The 19699-nt window shown below is 35.6% G+C and overlaps 1 protein-coding gene across 4 annotated transcripts in view; it reads left to right on the top strand.

The window, feature by feature from the left end:
• Nucleotides 1-19699, top strand: part of Dennd5b (DENN domain containing 5B) — a 191599-nt gene that overhangs the window by 57913 nt on the left and 113987 nt on the right. For 2 of the 4 annotated variants that reach the window (XM_047549050.1, XM_047549046.1), the window contains exons 2-3: nt 15643-15708; nt 18923-19032. In XM_047549050.1, the coding sequence (XP_047405006.1) occupies nt 15643-15708; nt 18923-19032 (176 nt within the window). The remainder of the gene's footprint in view (nt 1-15642; nt 15709-18922; nt 19033-19699) is intronic. The other 2 variants (XM_047549051.1, XM_047549049.1) reach the window with 1 other exon arrangement.

Raw genomic sequence — 19699 nt, 5'->3', positions numbered from 1 at the left:
ATGTGAAATTCAGGTAATTTTAATCAGTTTGAGATGAAAAGGTAATATATGGAACTAAGGGCTTGATTAAAAGTCACTGAAAGATTTGCTTGCTAATAATCCTAGAAAAAAATAATACATTTGAATGGTTCTTAGAAGCTCATATTGGATTTGAGAAATATCACTTAGCCTATATATATATCGAGTATGTGCTCTTGCTTAGCCCTGCACCTGACATGAGAGTGCAGTGGTGGACATTTAGTAGAGAAGGACACTATCTTTGGGTTTCTGGGGACTTCAATTCACCACAGCAGCATCCATGTCGTCTTCTTCTTCTTCTTTTTTTTTTTAGTTTTTTTATTTTTACAGACATATTTTGATTCATTGTACACAAATGGGTACAACTTTTCATTTCTATGGTTGTATACAATGCATATTCACACCATTCATGTAATCATACATGATTACATGTATGATTACATGTACATCATATATAGGACAATACTATTTCATTCTACTGTTTTTCCATCCCCGCCCTCTCCCACCCCCTTTTCCTCTACACCCTCCAAAACTCCTTCATTCTTCTCCCCCCCACCTCCCCACTACCCCACATCGTTATATATTGTCATGCACTTATCATAGAAAACATTTGGCCTTTGATTTTTTGGACTTGGCTATTTCACTAAGCATGGTATTTTCCAACATCATCCATTTACCAGCAAATGCCATAATTTTATTCTTCTTTACGGCTGAGTAATATTCCATTGTGTAAATATACCACAGTTTCTTTATCCATTCATCAATTGAAGGATATCTAGATTGGTTCCACAATCTAGGTATTGTGAATTGAGGTGCTATGAACTTTGATGTGGCTGCATCACTGTAGTATGCTGATTTTAAGTCCTTTGGGTATAAGCCAAGGAGTGGGATAGCTGGGTCAAATGGTGGGTCCATTCCAAGCTTTTTGAGGAATCTCCATACTGCTTTCCAGAGTGGCTGTACCAATTTGCAACTCTGCCAGCAATGTATGAGTGTGCCTTTTTCCCCACATCCATGCCAACACTTATTATTGCTTGTGTTCTTGATAACAGCCATTCTAATTGGAGTTAGATGAAATCGTGGGGTGGTTTTAATTTGCATTTCTCTAATTACCAGGGATGCTGGGCACTTTTTCATATATTTGTTGGTCACCTGTATATCTTCTTCTGTGAAGTGTCTGCCCATTTCCTTAGCTGATTTATTGATTGGGTTCTTTGTATTTTGGGTGTAAAGTTTTTTAAGTTCTTTATGAACTTTGGAGATGAGTGCTCTGTCTGAAGTGTGTGTGGAAAAGATTTTCTCCCATTCTGTAGGCTCTCTTTTTACATTGTTGATTGTTTCCCGTGCTGAGAAAAAACTTTTCAGTTTGAATCTATCCCATTTATTGATTCTTGATTTTATTTCTTGTGCTATGGTCTTTTTAAGAATAGTGGTCCTAAGCCAACATGATGGCGATTTGGACCTACTTTTTCTTCTATTTGGTGAAGGGTCTCAGGTCTAATTCCTAGATCCTTGATCCATTTTGAGTTGAGTTTTGTACAGGGTGAGAGATAGGGGTTTAGTTTCATTTTACTGCATATGGATTTCCAGTTTTCCCAGCACCATTTGTTGAAAAGGCCATCTTTTCTCCATTGTAAGTTTTTGGCCCCCTTGTCTAGTATGAGGTTACCATACTTATGTGGGTATGTCTCCATGTCTTCTATCCTGTACCATTTGTCTACCTGTCTGTTTTGGTGCCAATACCATGCCATTTTTGTAACAATTGCCCTATAGTAGAGTTTAAGATCTGGTTTAGTGATACCTCCTGTATCACACTCTTCCTGCCCAGGATTACTTTGTCTATTCTGGGTCTTTTGTTCTTCCAGATGAATTTCATGACGGCTTTTTCTGTTTACATGAGAAATGTCATAGGGATTTTAATTGGAATTGCATTAAATCTGTATAGCACCTTTGGAAGTATGACCATTTTGACAATATTAATTCTGCCTATCCAAGAACATGGGAGATCTTTCCATCTTCTAAGGTCTTCCTCAGTTTCTTTCTTCAATGTTTTGTAGTTTTCATTGTAGAGATCTTTTACCTCTTTGGTTAGATTGATTCCCAAGTATTTTATTTTTTTTGAGGCTATTGCAAATGGAGTTGTTTTCTCATTTCCCTTTCAGATATTTCATTGCTTGTGTATAAACATGCTTTAGATTTATGCGTGTTGATTTTATAACCTGCTATTTTGCTGAATTCATTGATGAGGTCTAGAAGTTTTCTGGAGGAGTTTTTAGATCCTCTAAATAGAGAATCATATCATCAGCAAATATTGACAGCTTTAAGTTCCTCTTTTCCTATTCGTATCCCTTTAATTTCCTTAGTCTGTCTAATTGCTCTGGCTAGAGTTTCGAGGACAGTGTTGAATAGAAGTGGTGAAAGAGGACATCCCTGTCTTGTTCCCATTTTTAAAGGGAATGCTTTCAGTTTTTCTCCATTAAGAATGATGTTGGCATAAATAGCCTTTACAATGTTCAGGTATGTTCCTACTATCCCTATTTTTTCTAGTGTTTTGAGCATGAAGGGGTGCTGTATTTTGTTGAATGCTTTTTCTGCGTCGATTGAAATAATCATATGATTCTTATCCTTAAGTCTGTTGACATGATGGATTACGTTTATTGATTTACGGATGTTAAACCATCCTTGCATTCCAGGGATGAACCCCACTTGATTGTGGTGCACAATTTTCTTAATATGTTTTTGGATATGGTTTTCCAGTATTTTGTTAAGGATCTTTGCATCTATATTCATCAAGGATATTGGTCTAAAATTTTCTTTCCTTGATGTATCTTTGCCTGGTTTGGGTATGAGGGTGATACTAGCTTCATAGAATGAGTTTGGTAGGGTTCCCTCTTTTTCTATTTCCTGGAATAATTTGAGAAGTATTGGAATGAGTTCTTCGTTGAAGGTCTTGTAGAACTCGGCTAAGAATCTGTCTGGTCCTGGGCTTTTCTTGGATGGTAGGCTTCTGATGGCTTCTTCTATTTCATTGCTTGAATTTGATCTGTTTAAATTGTGTATGTCCTCCTGGTTCAGTTTGGGAGGAGCATATGTCTCTAGAAATTTGTCAATGTCTTCAGTAGTTTCTATTTTGTTGGAATATAGATTTTCAAAGTAGCTTCTCATTACGTTACGTATTTCAGTGGTGTCTGTCATGATATTTCCTTTATCATCACGAATTTTAGTAATTTGAATTTTCTCTCTTTGTTAGTGTGGCTAAGGGTTTGTTTATTTTGTTTACTTTTTCAAAGAACCAACTTTTTGTTTTGTCAATTTTTTGAATTCTTTTGTTTCAATTTCATTGATTTCAGCTCTGATTTTAATTATTTCCTGTCTTCTACTCTTGGTGTTGTTCTGTTCTTCTTTTTCTAGGGCTTTGAGCTGTAATGTTAGGTCATTTAGTTGTTGACTTTTCATTCTTTTCTTGAATGCACTCCATGGAATGAATTTTCCAGAGATTTTGATATGTTGTATCATCATTCTCACTGACCTCTAAGAATTTATCTCCTCCCTGATGTTTTCTGTTATCCATGTTTCTTTCAATAGCATGTTATTTATTCTCCAGGTGTTGGAGTAATTTCTGTTTTTTATTTTGTCATTGATTTCTAATTTCATTCCATTATGATCTGATAAAACACAAGGCAGTATCTCTATTTTTTTGCATTTCCTAAGGACTGCTTTGTGGCATAACATACGGTCTACTTTCAAGAAGGTTCCATGTGCTGCTGATAAGAAAGTGAATTTGCTCATTGATGGATGGAATATTCTATATATGTCTATTAAGTCTAGGTTATTGATTGTGTTATTGAATTCTATGGTTTCTTTGTTTAGTTTTTGTTTGGAAGATCTATCCAGTGGTGACAGTGGTATGTTAAAATCACCCAGAATTATTGTGTTGTGGTCTATTTAATTCCTGGAATTGAGAAGGATTTGTGTGATTACAGGGATGCACCATTGTTTGGGGCATAAATATTTACGATTGTTATGTCTTGCTGATTTGTGGTTCCCTTAAGGGGGATATCAGCAGACTTCTCAACCCAGACTCTAAAAGCTGAAGGGCCTGGAACAACATATTTCAAGCTCTGAAAGAACATGGTTGCCAACCAAGAATCCTATACCCAGCAAAACTAACCTTCAGATTTGAAGATGAAATAAGATCCTTCCATGATAAACAAAAGTTAAAAGAATTTACGAATAGAAAGCCTGTGCTACAGGATATTCTCAATAAAATATTCCATGAGGAGGAAATGAAGAACAACAATGTAGGTCAGCAAAGGGAGGGGGACTGCCTTATAGAAAAATCCACTCAACGGCGAAACCAAGCCAAGTTAAAAACCAAAAATAAGCCCAAATGACTGGGAATACAAATCATATCTCAATAATAACCCTGAACGTTAATGGCCGCTCTGGCTTCCAAATATATTGGCAAATGGAGAACTGCAGCTTGGGGGTATGGGCATGTTTGGCTGGAGGTCCTGGAGGCGGGGTGCGGTTGGTTGGGTAGGGGTCCTGGAGGTGGGGTGCAATCAATCGGTCCGGGGGTCCTGGTGATAGGGTACAGTCAGTCATTCTGGGGGTCATGGTGGCAGGGAGCCGTCAGTCGATGTGTGGGCCTCGTTGGCAGGGAGTGATCAGTCAGGGTGAGGGTTCCTGGAGACGGGGCTCAGTCAGTCTGGCCAGGGGTCCTTCGGGGCCTGGCTGTTGTCTCAAAATGGTGGCAGCCACGTGTAATCAAACCTGCAGGTACTTTGACAGTGAACTTCCAGGCAACAGAAGGCAGCTGGCGCTCCACTGGCCGTCTGCCATCAGTTTGCTGACTGTTGTTGGATGATCGGGAGGTAAACCTAGGTAATGGATGATGGATAGGTGAAAGGCAGGCGGCGATGGACAGACAAGAGGCAGGCAAATGGTGGATGATAGGTGCCTGACAGTGAGCAATTTGTACTCAAAAAGGCGTTGATATGCTGGCAGACTGCAGGTGATTGCAGTAGACAAATGGGGTAAACAGCAGGGGATCGATAAGCATCAAAAACCGCCTCATCAAGAAACAGATATCCTCTCCTTGAAACCCAAGTTAAGGAGAGACCAGGAACACAACCTCCCTCTAGTCTGCCTCCATGTCGTCTTAATGTAAGTTAAGGAGGGGGCTGCATAACCTCTTAAAGATTATTTCAGCCTAACATTTTATAAATTATAATGATGAAGCACTATTAAAGGGTTTGAATGGGAGTAACATCAGATTTGTATTTGGAAAGATTTCTTAGCTGCATTATAGAGTAGGGATTAGTGGGGAGCAAGCCCAAAGATCAACAGAACAGTAAAGACATTGATTGATTGATTGTAGTGGGGATTGAACCCTGGGGCACTCTACCACCGAGCTATACCCCAACTCTTTATTTTTTGTTTCGATAGGGTCTCATTAAGTTGCCCAGCCTGTCCTTAAACTTGCCATCCTCTTGGCTCAAATTCCTGAGTTACTGGAATTTCAGGCATGTGCTACCATGCCCACCTCAATGATGACATTTATAATTATAATTCATAAGAGAGATGATAGTGAATTGGGTTAGTGTACTGGCAGTAGGGGTAGATAGTTAGAGTTGGATAGATTTTTTTTTTATAAATTGAAAGTTACATAAGATGAAATGGTTAATATTTAGATGTAGGGCATTGGAAAGAGAATTATATTAATAACTGTAGGGTTCTTTAAACTCCTGATCAATACTTAACAGTAGATTTGTGAAAGTGAAGTTTTCTTTCAATGACAAATAGATACAAAAAGATGCAGAACTCTTTGTTCTTTTTAAATATACATGGCAGTTGATTATATTTTTATATATTATACATACATGGAATATAACTTATTCTAATTAAGATTCCATTCTTATGGTTGTACATGATGTAGAGTGTCATTGGTGGTATACTCATATCTGAACATAAAAAGTTATGTCTGATTCATTCTATTGTCTTTCCTATTCCCATCTCCTCTCCCTTCTCTTCATTCCCGTTTGTCTGATTCATGAAATTCTATTCTTCTCCCCATCCCTTATTGTGTGTTAATATCCACATATCAGAGAGAACATTCAACTTTTGGTATTTTGAGATTGACTTATTTTACTTGGCATAGTCTCTAGTTCTGTCTGTTTACTGGCAAATATCATAATTTCATTCTTTTTTATGGCTGAGTAATATTCCATACTACATTTTCTTTATCCATTCATCTGTTGAAGAGCACCTAAGTTGATTTCATAGTTTAACTATTGTGAATTGAGCTGCTATGAACATTGATGGGACTGTGTCACTATAGTATGCTGATTTTAAGTCCTTTGGGTATAGGCCAAGAGTGGGATAACTGGGTCAAATGGTGGTTCCATTCCAAGAATGGTGGTTCCATCGTCTAGTATGAGATAACTATTATTTATGTGAGTTTGTGCAGAACTAACTCTGAAGTCAGCAATGCTGTTAGACTTGCTTGCTGTCATGCTTACTTGGAAAAGTGAGCATGTTCATAACATTTTGGGAAGGATGTAAGAAATAATCTTCATAATATTTACTATTTTTATGACATAACTTCACTTATTACCATTTTCCTTTTGGAAAACACAGAAAGACTAAGTAGCTTACCCATGGTCACATATGGCTTAGTCATACTATATATATGCTCTGGAAACCAATAACTAAGAATCATTTTCCTCATGATGAGAATAATCAACCATCTTTATTACAGAAAACACTTTATATGCTAGAAGGGATTGCTTTCATTCCAGTTTTATTTCCCCCTTGCAACAGAAGAAAGAGATAAGAATAAATCTCAGGTTTTTTCTTGGGTGAGTATCATTTTATCACTTGGTATCATTAATTGACACAGATAATAGAGGAAGAAGAGATAGGAGACATATAAGGGGTTCATTTTAGGATACTTGGAGTTTTAATAGTTTGTGGTAGAGGTTTCCAATAAGCACTTGGAAATGCTGACCTGGAGAGAAGAGTGACTGGTACGTGTGTGTGTGTGTGTGTAAAGATAGAAGTCATTAATATGGGTCGTAGCATAAGCTGGTGGAGTGTGATAGAGTAAGAAAACATGATCTAGGATAGAACCCAGTAGAACACAAATACATAGGGAAGAACAGAAAAGGAGAAGCTATGGAGGTGACTGACAGGCAAGTTCCTTTAATAACTGCCCAATTTTTAAGAGTTGACAGAGGAGAGAACACTTGGGTAAGGGCAGCTGAACTTTGTAACCACAAATCTTGTTATTAAGCTTCACCTCTGCTTGGGGATCTCACCAATTTGCTGCTACCACCATTCTGGATTTGGGGAGTATAGCTCCTTCTTAACAACACTGACCTGTCTTAATTTTTATAACCGAGAACAGTAAGACTTTGCAAAATACCTAATGATAATAGAGGAAATCATAAATGGAAAGGAACATAATTTCAAAAATATTTATATGACTGCTTTCATTTCTCCAAGAATTGTCTGGTCTTTTAGGCCCTTTACAGAGCTCATCCTTTCTCAGATACAGAATTGCCCTTTCACTGAAACCAAAATGTATCCCCAATGGTAGATTCTTTCTCCCACCAATAAGGAAAGTCATTAAGTATATCTAGATTGCTTGTGGTCTAGGCACAATGGAATGAGGTCCAGAGATAAGAAAGAATTTCTTTTTTACACCTAACTTCCATCTTTCATGTTTTCATGTCATCTGATACACTCCTTCTTCAGGGAAGATAATACCCTTTTTATTTTTTGATTTTAAGACAAGGTCTAGTTAAGTTGTAGAAGCTGGCCTTGAACTTGCGATCCTCCTGCCTTAGCCTCCCAAGTCTCTGGGATTATAGGCATGCATCACTGAGCATGGCTGTAGCCTGACTCATCAGCTTTATATTACAGTATCGATTTTTAGGAAATATAGAAGACAAAGAGGCATATTAAGCTATAGCATGAGATACAGTCAGCAAAGTCCAAACTCTGGAAACTCTAATCAAGTTTTTCAGCACAATAAACCTCCTGTGGGGGAGAAGATGGGGAAGAAATCCTAAAATTAAAAGAGACTTAAAAGCATATCAGCAATTCATAATATATGGATTTAATTTGAATTCTGATGCAGACTGCTTTTTAAAAGGACATTTATAACTGAAAATTTCAGTAATAATCAAATATTTCATATTAGGGAATTATTGTTTTGTTAGGTGTCATTGGTGCAGCCACTCTGGAAAGCAGTATGGAGATTCCTCAGAAAACTTGGAATGGACCCACCTTTGGATCCAGTTATCCCACTCCCCTGTTTATACTGAAAGGACTAAAAATTAGCGCATTACAGTTACGCAGCCACATCGATATTTATAGCTGCTCAATTTACAATAGCTAGATTGTGGAACCAACATAGATACCCTTCATCAGATGAATGGATAAAGAAACTGTGGTAATATATACACAATGGAATATTGTGCAGCCATAAAGAAGAATAATGTTATGGCATTTCCAGATAAATGGATGGAATTGGAGAATATCACGCTAAGTGAAATAAGCCAATTCCCAAAAACCAAAAGCTGAATGTTTTCCCTGATAAGTGGATAATGATACATAATGGGTGTGAGGTGGTTGGGGGTAAGAGAAGAATGGAGGAACTTTAGATTATGTAGAGGGAAATGAGGGGGGTATGAAAAATAGTGGAATGAGATAGACATCATTACCCTATGTACATGTATGATTACACGAATGATATGAATCTACATCATACACAACCATAGAAACGAAAAGTTGTACCCCATTGTGTACAATGAATCAAAATGCAGTCTGTAAAAAAAAAAAAGTAGTATTGTAGTTGTCTTATAAAAGGGAGAGGAAAGTCCATATGTTTTAGAAAGACACATTGAAATGTTTACTACCTCCTGCCCTCTGAAGATAGGCTTATACTTATTAATCTTATCATTAATGACCTATTTTATTTTATCATCAGTGACTTTTAAAAATTTTTACATGTTGAATTTGAGTACAAAAGCAGAACAGTACTGTGAGCCCCCCATGTACCCATTATATACCTCTCAAAAATTATCAGTTCTTAGCCAAGCATATTTCTTCTATATTCCACCCCTCTTATTATTTATTTTATAACTGTCTTTGAGCATGTATGGTTTTTGAAAAATACTTCAGTACATATCTCTAAAGGATTAGACCTCTATATTGATATTACCCTGATGCAGTTACCACACCTAAAAATGTTAAATAGCTCTTTAATATCATTAGATTGTGATTTAATATCCATATTCCCATTTGTCTTAAACATTTAAAAATTTACATCAAAATAACCAAACATGACAATTCAGTAAGTAAACCAAGCTATGTAATATATCTTATGTTCGTAGACAACACAAATGATACTTGGTGCCTAATTGTGAAAAGAGGAATTTGCTCAGAGCTTTGTGAAAAATATGAGGTAGGAACACCTTACATTTGTCAATTTGACAAATATCTTTTTTAAGATATTTGGAATGTAATGGGAACTTTTATAAAAAACACAAGTTTTTAGAGTGGAAGCTGTTCTATAGAGCTATAGCTTCTATAAAGCTGCTTTTAGTTGGACAATTTGAATTGTAAAGTACATGAGAAAGAGGGTACGAGTGTAGACAAAATGGGGTTGGGTGGAACCCAGAAGTAACTTATCTTCTGAATGTTTTTGAAAAAACAGTGAAAATAGATTGTGACCCCAGGGGATAGGAAATGTGTGGGATTTTCCCCTTTAAAATGCTTTCCTTTATAATAAAATTTATGTTGTTGAGGATTTGAAATGTACTTCACTAAGTACTGTTATGAAAGATTTTTAAAATTTATTTACAAACTGGTGTTGCCAACTATACCTTATATTTATTTAGGTAATAAATATTTGGGTAAGAAGTAAAAATTGGTTAACCTGTAAGGGCCTAGAAGTATTTTCTGCAGCCCGTAGTAATGAGCACATCCAGTGCACCCAGATCCTCTTTTCTTTCTTTCCCTATACTGGGGATTTTATCCAGGAGCATGCTACCACTGAGCTATGCCCCCAACCTTTTATTTTTTAATATTTTGTTTTAGTTGTAGGCAGACACAATACCTTTATTTTATTTTTATGTGGTGCTGATGATTGAACCCAGGGCCTCACACATTCTAGGTGAGCACTCTATGACTGAGCCACAACCCTAGTCCATGCCCCCAGCTTTTAAATTTGTGTTTTGGGGCAGGGTCATACTGAGTTGCCCAGGCTGGCCTTGAACTTGTAGTCCTCCTGCTTCAGCTTCCTGAGTTGCCAGGATAACAGGCATGCACCTCCCTGCCCAGTTCCAGATCCTCATTTCTAATGCCATTCTCCAGTTAAAGGAATGACGAAGTCCTTGGAGAAATGACTGTTTTCTAGAAATGGGGCAGGAAATATACAAGATGAGCTTTGTACTGCCAGAAATTAAAGCATCCCTCAAAAAACCACGCCAGGACTAAGGGTATAGCTCACTGGTAGAAAGCTTGCCTAGCATGTGAAAGGCCCTGTGTTTTACTGGGGCACTGGAACCCTCCCCTAACTGGCTGAAAAATAAACTAAAAAATCATGTAACTGAGAGTTTGAATCAAAATCAGGAGAAGAGACAAATCTTCCTTGCAGGAGAATCTTAAATAATTTTTGTAGATACTCTACCCTCAAGGAGATGGGACAAAACTCCCCATTCTTTACGGGTGGTCTGAGTTAAGTGACTTCTTTCTAAAGATTACAGTATATACAGAGATACAGCCACATCAATGTTCATAGCTGCTCAATTCATAATAGCCAGACTGTGGAACCAACCTAGATGTCCTTCAATTGATGAATGGATAAAGAAACTGTGGTATATATATATACAATAGAATATTACTCGGCTATAAAGAATAATAAAATTATGGCATTTGCAGGCAAATGGATGAAATTGGAGAATATCATGCTAAGTGAGATAAGCCAATCTCAAAAATCCAAAAGGTGAATGATCTCACTGATAAGCGGATGATGACACATAATGGGGGGTGGGAGGGGTGCAAGAATGGAGGAAGGAGGGACTGTATAGAGGGAAAAGAGGGGTGGGAGTAAAAAATAACAGAATGAATCAAACACCATTACCCTATGTAAATGTATGACTATGCAAATGGTATGCTGTTACTCCATATACAAACAGAAACAACATGTATCCCATTTGTTTACAATAAAAATAAATTAAAAAAAAAAGTTTACAGTATAGCAAAGAGGAGAAAAAAAGAGAAACTACTGTAGAAAAACCTGACACTGTCTCAGCCAATTGATCAAGGTTAGCATCAGTAGTGATGTCATATGGATAGAACATATGATATAATGTAATCAAAGTGGCACTTTACCTCTATATTCTTGTTCCCCCCAAACCCATAACCACAGTCTCATCATGAGGAAGATGTCAGACAAATTCCATTTGAGGAACATTGTAAAAATACCCATTCAGAGCTCCTCAACACTGTCAGTGTCATCTAAAACAAGGAAAGTCTGAGAAACCCATTATAACCAAGAGGAACTTAGGGAGACATGACTACTAAATGTAATGTGGTATCCTGAATAGGATTCTAGAACAGAAGAAGAGCCTTAGATAAAAACTCAGAGATCTGGATATAGTTTAGACTTTTGTTGATAATTACATATCAATACTAGTTCATTAATTGTTATAATGTACTATACTAATATATTGTTAAATAGGAGAAACTGCAGGGTATATGAGAATTCTCTATGTTCTTCCCAATTTTTCTGTAAAATTACTTTAAAAACTGAGATTACTTTTTTTAAAAAGTTAACTATGAAATCCAGAATACAAAACAATGAAAAATAAAAATCTGATCCTGTGTCACTGATGAACATTAGATACTTTTTTCTTTTCTTTCTTTTTTTTTTTTTTTTTTTTTTTTTTTGGTGGGAGTGGGTACTGGGCAGTGAGCCCAGGGATGCTTCACCATTGAGTTGCATCCCCAACCCTTTTTTATTTTGAGACAGGGTCTCACTAAGTTGCTTAGGGCCAAGCTGAGTTGCTAAGGCTGGCCCATAAACTTAAAATCCTCCTGTCTCAGCCTCCCTGGTTGCTGGGATTACAGGCATGAACTACTGCTACACCTGTTTTTTCTTTTTTAATGTTACACAGTTTTGGAAATCCTAGTCTCTTGTAGAATTGGCAAGGTATTAGTCACATAATCCTTTGTGCTCTTCCTGATGTATGAAGAGCATGATTTCATATGTTTAATATAGTACTTCAGTGCCATTTAAAAACCTGCGTCTTAGCTAATACTAAGCAATATTAGGAAAGGTTTAAAAAAAAAAAAAGGTCACACTAATGGCAGAGAATCTCAGAGACCTTTTCTACTTAGTGAAAATCAAATGAACTGAGCCATTCTGGCTTCTGACAACTTCAGATAATCATTGGGATAATACTACTTATGTTTTATTCTTAACAGAGTGTCTCTCCCAGTGAATCTTGTTACTAACATTTTTTTACTCAGTTTTTCCGTGTTAGAATAACGTAATAGACTATGAAGCAAGATGTAATGTTTCATTAACCCCCTTCCCCACCTTGTTGTACATATCTTTACTTTAAAAAACTTTGAGCCAGGCCTGATGACTCAAATCTTAGTGACTTGGGAGGCTGAGGCAGGAGGATCGCAAGTTTGAGACCAGTGTCAGCAACTTAATGAGACCTGGTCTCAAAATAAAAAGTAAAAAGGGCTGGGGGAAAAAAGGGCTCAGAGGTAAAACACCCCTGGGTTCAGTCTGTGGTATCAAAGATAGAGAGAGAAAACTTTGTTGATTCTTCCATAGTATTTTTTTCTTCCAAAGAGGGAAAGAGGAAGAAAGCAGTATTCTCATATAAGATAATTGATACCTCTGTGTAACCTAAACTCAGCTGCTCATACTTTTGATTCCTTATAAAATTTTGGAAAGAGAGTATTGGCAGCAAAAAATAGTGAATGGGGAAAGGGAGAAAAAGGTCTACCTTAGTAGACAACTACTAGACAACTACTTCTTTGAGTTACATAACAGAAAAGTTTCAGTTTGAGTCATCTTAAAACTAGCTCTGTAATGTTGTCACTATAAATATTTTAATGGTAAGTGGTTTTCTTCTGTTCCTGAAGGCAAAATATTGTTCTCTTGATGTCTCTTTAGCACAGAATGCATTCATTAGAAATAGGTGAAGATTGGTCTTATATTATATGATAAAATACAACATGAGTACTAATATGAATATGGTTTTCCAGAAATATATTGAATAAATGATTCTTAGAAGGTAGATATCTAATAATAATGTGTTCTTTTACAATAGTAAAACCATCTATGTTTTATATATGAGAAAGCTTTTGCTCAGAAATTGTCATTGGACATGGGCTACTAGATAAGCATATTCATTCAGAACTAGAACCATGTTTTCTAGGCTGTGCTTATTATTCAAAAATCACTTCAGAATTCTTTGGAATAATAAAAATTACACCTATAATCCTAGCTACTTGAGAGGTTGAGGTAGGAGGATCACATAAGTTCAAAGCCAGCCTGGGCAAATTAGTGAGGCCCTAAAAACTGTTCCAAAATAATATGTAGTTCACTGGTAAAATGCCCCAGGTTCAATCCCCAGTACTAATAAAATAAGAAAAATTCTAAATAGTAAATACAATTTACTAAATATTGTTGAACACATAGTACTTATTATTAAACCTAAAAATTATGCATACTTTAATTATATCAGGAACATTAATGACTTTTTAAAGTTTTCTTGTTTCATATTTTATTAGAAAAGGAATCATTTGATGAACATGAGTTGAAGCAAAGACTTTTATTCCTCATTATCATAGAACTCTAGATCCTGGATTCATTGCTAAAGTTATTTTTGCAAGTAAATAATCTGTTGTATTCTACACTTGATGCAAGACTCTACAGTTGCCTTATACTGCTGCGGTATTTTAAAGGCATGCCTACCACACCTGACTTTGAAATATAATTTTTCAAATATACGTGTTTTTCTTGAGAAGTTTTAGATAAACAGAATACCTGAGAAGTGAACACAGATGTGTTAGTTAGCTTTTTGTTGCTGTGATCAAAATATCCTTCAAGAACAACTTAGAGGAGGAAAAGTTTATTTGGGGCTCATAGTTTCAGGGGTTGAGTTCATAGTTGTCTGACTAGGGTGAGGCAAGGGTATGGCAAAGGATTGCTACTTAGCTCATGATAGCTGGGAGGGAGAGAGAGGAGCCAGGATCAAGATAATAGTCCAAGGGCATGTCCCCAATGATATACTTCTTCAACCACACACCACTTTACCCACAGTTACCAGCCTGTTGTTCATGCATATTATTAATTCATTAAATGGATCATCTGCTGACAAGTATAACCCTCATGATATAATCATTGCCTAAAAGCCCTACCTCTGAACCTTACTCTTACTATATTGGATACCATGCTTTCAAATCAAGCTTTTCAACATTCACTCTGGTTTTTTAATTTTTTTTTTTTAGTTGTTGATGGACCTTTATTTTTATTTATTTATATGTGGTGCTGAGAATCAAACCCAGTGCCTCACACGTGCTGAGTGTCCTACCACTGAGCCACAATCCCAGCCCCTCAAATCAAGCTTTTCAAGGGATAGTAAATGTCCAAACGATAACAGTGAAGTCTCCATACACTTCTCTCTCACACATACAGTTCTCCCTTTTATTAACATCTTACAGTAATATGTTACATTTTTTTGCAGTTAATGAGCCTGTGTCTATACATTATTGTTAAGTCTGTGCCCTATTCATATTTCCTTAGTTTTCACCTGTCCTTTTTCTGTTGGAAAATCCCGTTAATATACTGCATTACAATCTGTTGTCATGTCTCTTTGGGTTCCTTTTAAACAGTTTCTCAGACTTTTGTTGTTTTTGATGCTTTTGACATTTTTGATGAGTATATATCAGGTATATTATAAGTTGTTCCTTTTAGAATTTGGTGTTTTACTTATGGTTAGATTGGTGTTATAGGGTTTTATTTTAAGGCTATGTTCAACCTTATAAGAAGTGACAAACCATCTTCCAAAGTGGCTGTACTATTTTCTATTCCCACTAACAATAAGAAAGTTCCTGTCACGTCACAACCTTGTCAGCATTTGGTATTGTTAATTTTTTGGACTTCAGCCATTCTAATTAGGTGTACAGTGGTTGGAATACAATTTTTTAAATTGATCATTTAATTTTACTCTCATTATACTTCACTATAAAAGCACTAACTTTCTCTGGATATTTCTGTTGAAATTAGTCTTTAGAAGAGGATGTGTATGCTTTGCTTTTCCCCCATACAAAAAAAAAACTGTTATAGGTGTTTAAATGGCCTTTCACTATTACATTAAAATTGCCTATTCTCTTTTGCTTTCTTATTACTAAGCTCATAAACTACATTCCACTGGTGTTAAGCTATACTTTTTTGATGTTAATGTCTTGTGTTTAATTGCTTTTGTTCAATTTTTTATTCTCATTTTCCATTCTTCAAAGTCAGTTTTGCTTTTTTGTTTGTTTTTCTTTGTTCATAAAGCTTTTTGTTTCTGTTACATTATGTAGTTTTGTACCAATGGCTAGAAGCAGATCGTCATGGCAAGAGCCAAGAAGCTACAAATACGACTTCAGGTAAAAATAACAGTTAAAATAAAAAAGGGTGGGGCATTAGAAATCTTTATTGTAATTCACCCCAAGCCCATTATAAATGTTTCCTTATACAGTTTTTTTAGATAAATCTATCCAAATATAGATATTATTTTGTATTCTATTCTCTTGTCTGCATCTTGATTTTCATAAAGACCTCATTTGCTTTAAGCCTTGAAAAAATGTATTCACTAGTCTTTAAGCTGTCTTGGCATATATTTCCTGCTTTCTTAGGAGAGAAGGCTTAATTGCAGCTTTAATTTAGTTGGTTATTCAGCAATAGTACTCGACATTAAGTCTGTATATAGTTAGGGCAAGGATATTAATATGGGAGCTCATTTTTTGGCAGTTCAATCGCTAGATTGAACCCAAGCCTTCTCAAGGATGTTAGTATTGCTACAAATTTATAATCATTGTTTGTTTCATTATAATATTTAAAAGGTAAACTTTAACTTAAGTAAAGGATGTTTATGTATAATTCCATTTCCTGGGAATTCCAATTTTCAGACCTAGTCTTTTTTCTTGTTTAGTCCCAGTGGTAAATTCTAAGTTAGAGGTTTATAAAACATGCATTCAAAAATGAGAAAAGTAAGTTGTTTTTCCTAGCTCCCGTGTCAAAAGTGTACTATTAGGAATACTTGCATCCACTCATTTCTGTGTTATTAGAATTTCAAAAAAGTTTAGTGATATTAGAACTTCAGAAAAGTTTATTCTTTCCCTAATTTCAAAATAATATTTGCCAAGACAGCTGTACATTTTTCAATGATCTTTCCTATTGCTTCCTCTTTAGCAGAATTAAGAGGTGGTGATGGTGGTGGAGATGGTGATGCTGGTAGAGGTAGTGGTGGCGGCACTGGTTTTCTTAGACTTGAGTTGCTGTTTTGTGGATTTTATGTTTTTCTAATTTCTGGAGGTAATTTCTTGTTGCTTCATTGATCCTTAAGAAGTTGTAGTGTTCCTTAGGTAATAGAACAATTTTATTGAGAATGCACTTTCATGATTTCTCTGATATATCTTCTGTCCCATTATAAACTTGATATAGAATAAAGATAACATCACTATTTTAACCAAACACAGGCAGGAAATTGTTAAAAGGTAAGTGTTGCAAGGACTATATCCTGGATTATGTGCTCTTTCTACCACTCTTATAGTGTTTCATATTTTTCTAACATTTATGGACAATAAAACTAAGCATTTTGGTCTGTGATGGTGAGCCTAGGAGAAGGTTTCTTATGACTCTGTGTTATCTCACAGTATAATTGTTGCTGCATCAGTAGCACGGTCAGCAGCAGAGTTTTTTAGAACTAGGAGGAAATTTTTGTTTTATTTGACTTTTTCTTGGACCTAAAGTAAAGTGAATTTTTTTTTCTTACAAAGAAGAGAACAATATAAAAATTCTTCATGTTCACATGAAAATCTTATATCAGCTTAAGGACATCATTTACCCTGAAATCAACAGTCTGAACTTTGACTACAGTTCTGAACCTTCAGCTATATTGACTCACGCATAGTTTTCCATTTCTCCATTGACTTTTTGGTGTTTATATAACCTTGGAGCATGGTGCCAAAATTGATAAGCTCTTCTTAGGGGTTTCTCTTCATTAACAGTTTCTTTTCTGGAGGTAAAAGTTCTTGAGTCTTAGAAGCTGAAGTGTGGGATAGAAGAGATTATAGAGATGTAGTACTTGCCTAAATCAGAGAAATTCAAAGGAAAATGATCATTAGCCAAATACTTCAGTTAGAAACAGTAGTTTAATTGCCTCTATAAATGTATTTAAATTATGTGCCCTTATACACAAAAGCTCCTGTGTGTTTCATATTGTGGTCTCCAACAACATTTTATAATTTGACTTTTTCCTCTTTCTATGATCTGTTAAGTTTTGCACTCAAAGGTGTTTTAGTACCTATCTATTCATATTTTTACCCAAAATGGAAATCAAGTCTAAAAAGATGTCAGAGTATGACTTGTAAGTCAGATTGCTTTGTGATATTTTTAATTATGCAAATACTGGTAAATGATGTTTATATTTTGCTGTAATATCTAGTATTTTGCACTTAATTAGAACTTTAGAAGTAGAAAACCAGGAGAAAGAAATTGATTTAAGCTTCTACTTCCCTGATCTCAACTTTTTGACATTGGAAATTTAAGATCCATTCATCTTAAAATATTTTACAAAACTAAGGCATTTGGGAATAACAGGTCTTATGGGAATTAATTTAGTCAAGGAGATAAAGAGCTGATCTGACAGCTGTTACTGAGTTTTCTTATGTAAAATATAGTCTAATCTTTGCAGAATTTTGACAGGTGATGAATTTAACTTAGAAGAGTTCATTTAAAAAAAAAAGTTTAATGTGTTCTGTCCACTAAATTAAACAACTTGGTAATAATGTCCCCCCCACACCCTGCTGCCACATGGTAGATGGGAATTAAAACTTCACACTTTCTAAGCAAACACTCTTATCATTGCTTTGTATCCCCAGCCCAATTTAACAATGATGTTTCTAATTTTGTTAATTATATTACCTAAGAGTCTGTATATAAAATCACATATATCAAAGTTTTTTTTAGAAATTCATGCAAAACTGCCTCCTGTGTACACTGTAACAGTGGGTCTGTCTGTGTATGAACACATAGATACAGATCATAAGAAGTATGATTAACTTAAATCAGGATGTTTCTTTAGTGAATTGAATGTTTCCATATAAAAGATTTGAACTATATATTGAAATGAGCACAGTGATGTTACAGCAGTGATTATTTTTGCACATCCTGATTTTTATTATCAATTGTAAAACCACTGTTTTTAAATTCAGATTCTGAAGTGGTTTCTTTTTTGGGGAGGCGGGTACTGGGAATTGAAGCCAGGGGCACTTAACCACTGAGCCACATCCCCAGTCCCTTTTTGAATTTTTTAGAGATAGGGTCTTGCTGAGTTGCTTAGGACCTTGCTAAGTTGCTAAGGCTGACTTTGAACTTTTGATCCTCCTGCCTCACAGATTCTGAAGTTTTAAATGCAGTGGTCTTATTAACAATTTGCCAGTTATCCATTGGAAATTTTACAACTCAGACTATTATTAGAAGTAGAACTCGAATCACGTTTCAACATTATAAGTAAATACTCTACAAAATAAATATAAAACTATGATATGATTTGGAAAAGTTTCTAGGTATTAACTAATTATTAATTATTTGTTTTAGGTGAAAATTTTGACCAGAGTCCTTTGAGAAGAACATTCAAATCCAAAGTTCTGGCTCACTATCCTCAGAATATAGAATGGAATCCCTTTGATCAAGATGCAGTGAATATGGTATGTTCCCCACCCCATTCTCTCTTCAGCCTTCCTTTTACCTTACTAAATGGCAATAATGACTATATTTTGAATGTCTACATTATTTCATTTAATTTAATCCTTCAAGTAATTCTATGAGAAATCTAATATCGTTCATATTTTATAGATGTGGAAACTGAAGCACAGAGAAGTTACTCACCTAGGATTCCCACAGCTAACAAGTTTATACAACAGACCCCCAAAGCTCATTTTATTTCCTACTATTAAGCTGTGTTGTAGGTTTGTAATAATACATAGATGCTTTGATAAACAGAGAAATTACTCTGTTTTCCTGATGGAAGAAACATGGTTACAATTTTCATATTTTAAGAAATGTTATATGATGGGCTTATCATTTGTCATTTTTAAAGACAGCATGAAGTTGGAAAGGAACTTAAATACTTCATTTACACATTAGTATTAATTTGTTATAAAGAATGTTAATCAAGCCAGGCACGGTAGCACACATCTGTAATCCCAGCGGTTTGGGAGGCTGAGACAGGAGGATTGTGAGTTCAAATCCAGCCTCAAAACGGTGAGGTGCTAAGCAACTCAGTGAGACCCTGTCTCTAAATAAAAAATACAAAAAATAGGGCTGGTGGTGCTGGGGAGATAGCTCAGTTGGTAGAGTGCTTGCTTTGTAAGC

Source organism: Sciurus carolinensis, chromosome 4 (assembly GCF_902686445.1).
Source record: "Sciurus carolinensis chromosome 4, mSciCar1.2, whole genome shotgun sequence".
Taxonomy (NCBI): Eukaryota; Metazoa; Chordata; class Mammalia; order Rodentia; family Sciuridae; genus Sciurus; species Sciurus carolinensis.
Note: the sequence above shows the minus strand (reverse complement) of the source record. Positions and strands in the feature narration are given on the sequence as shown.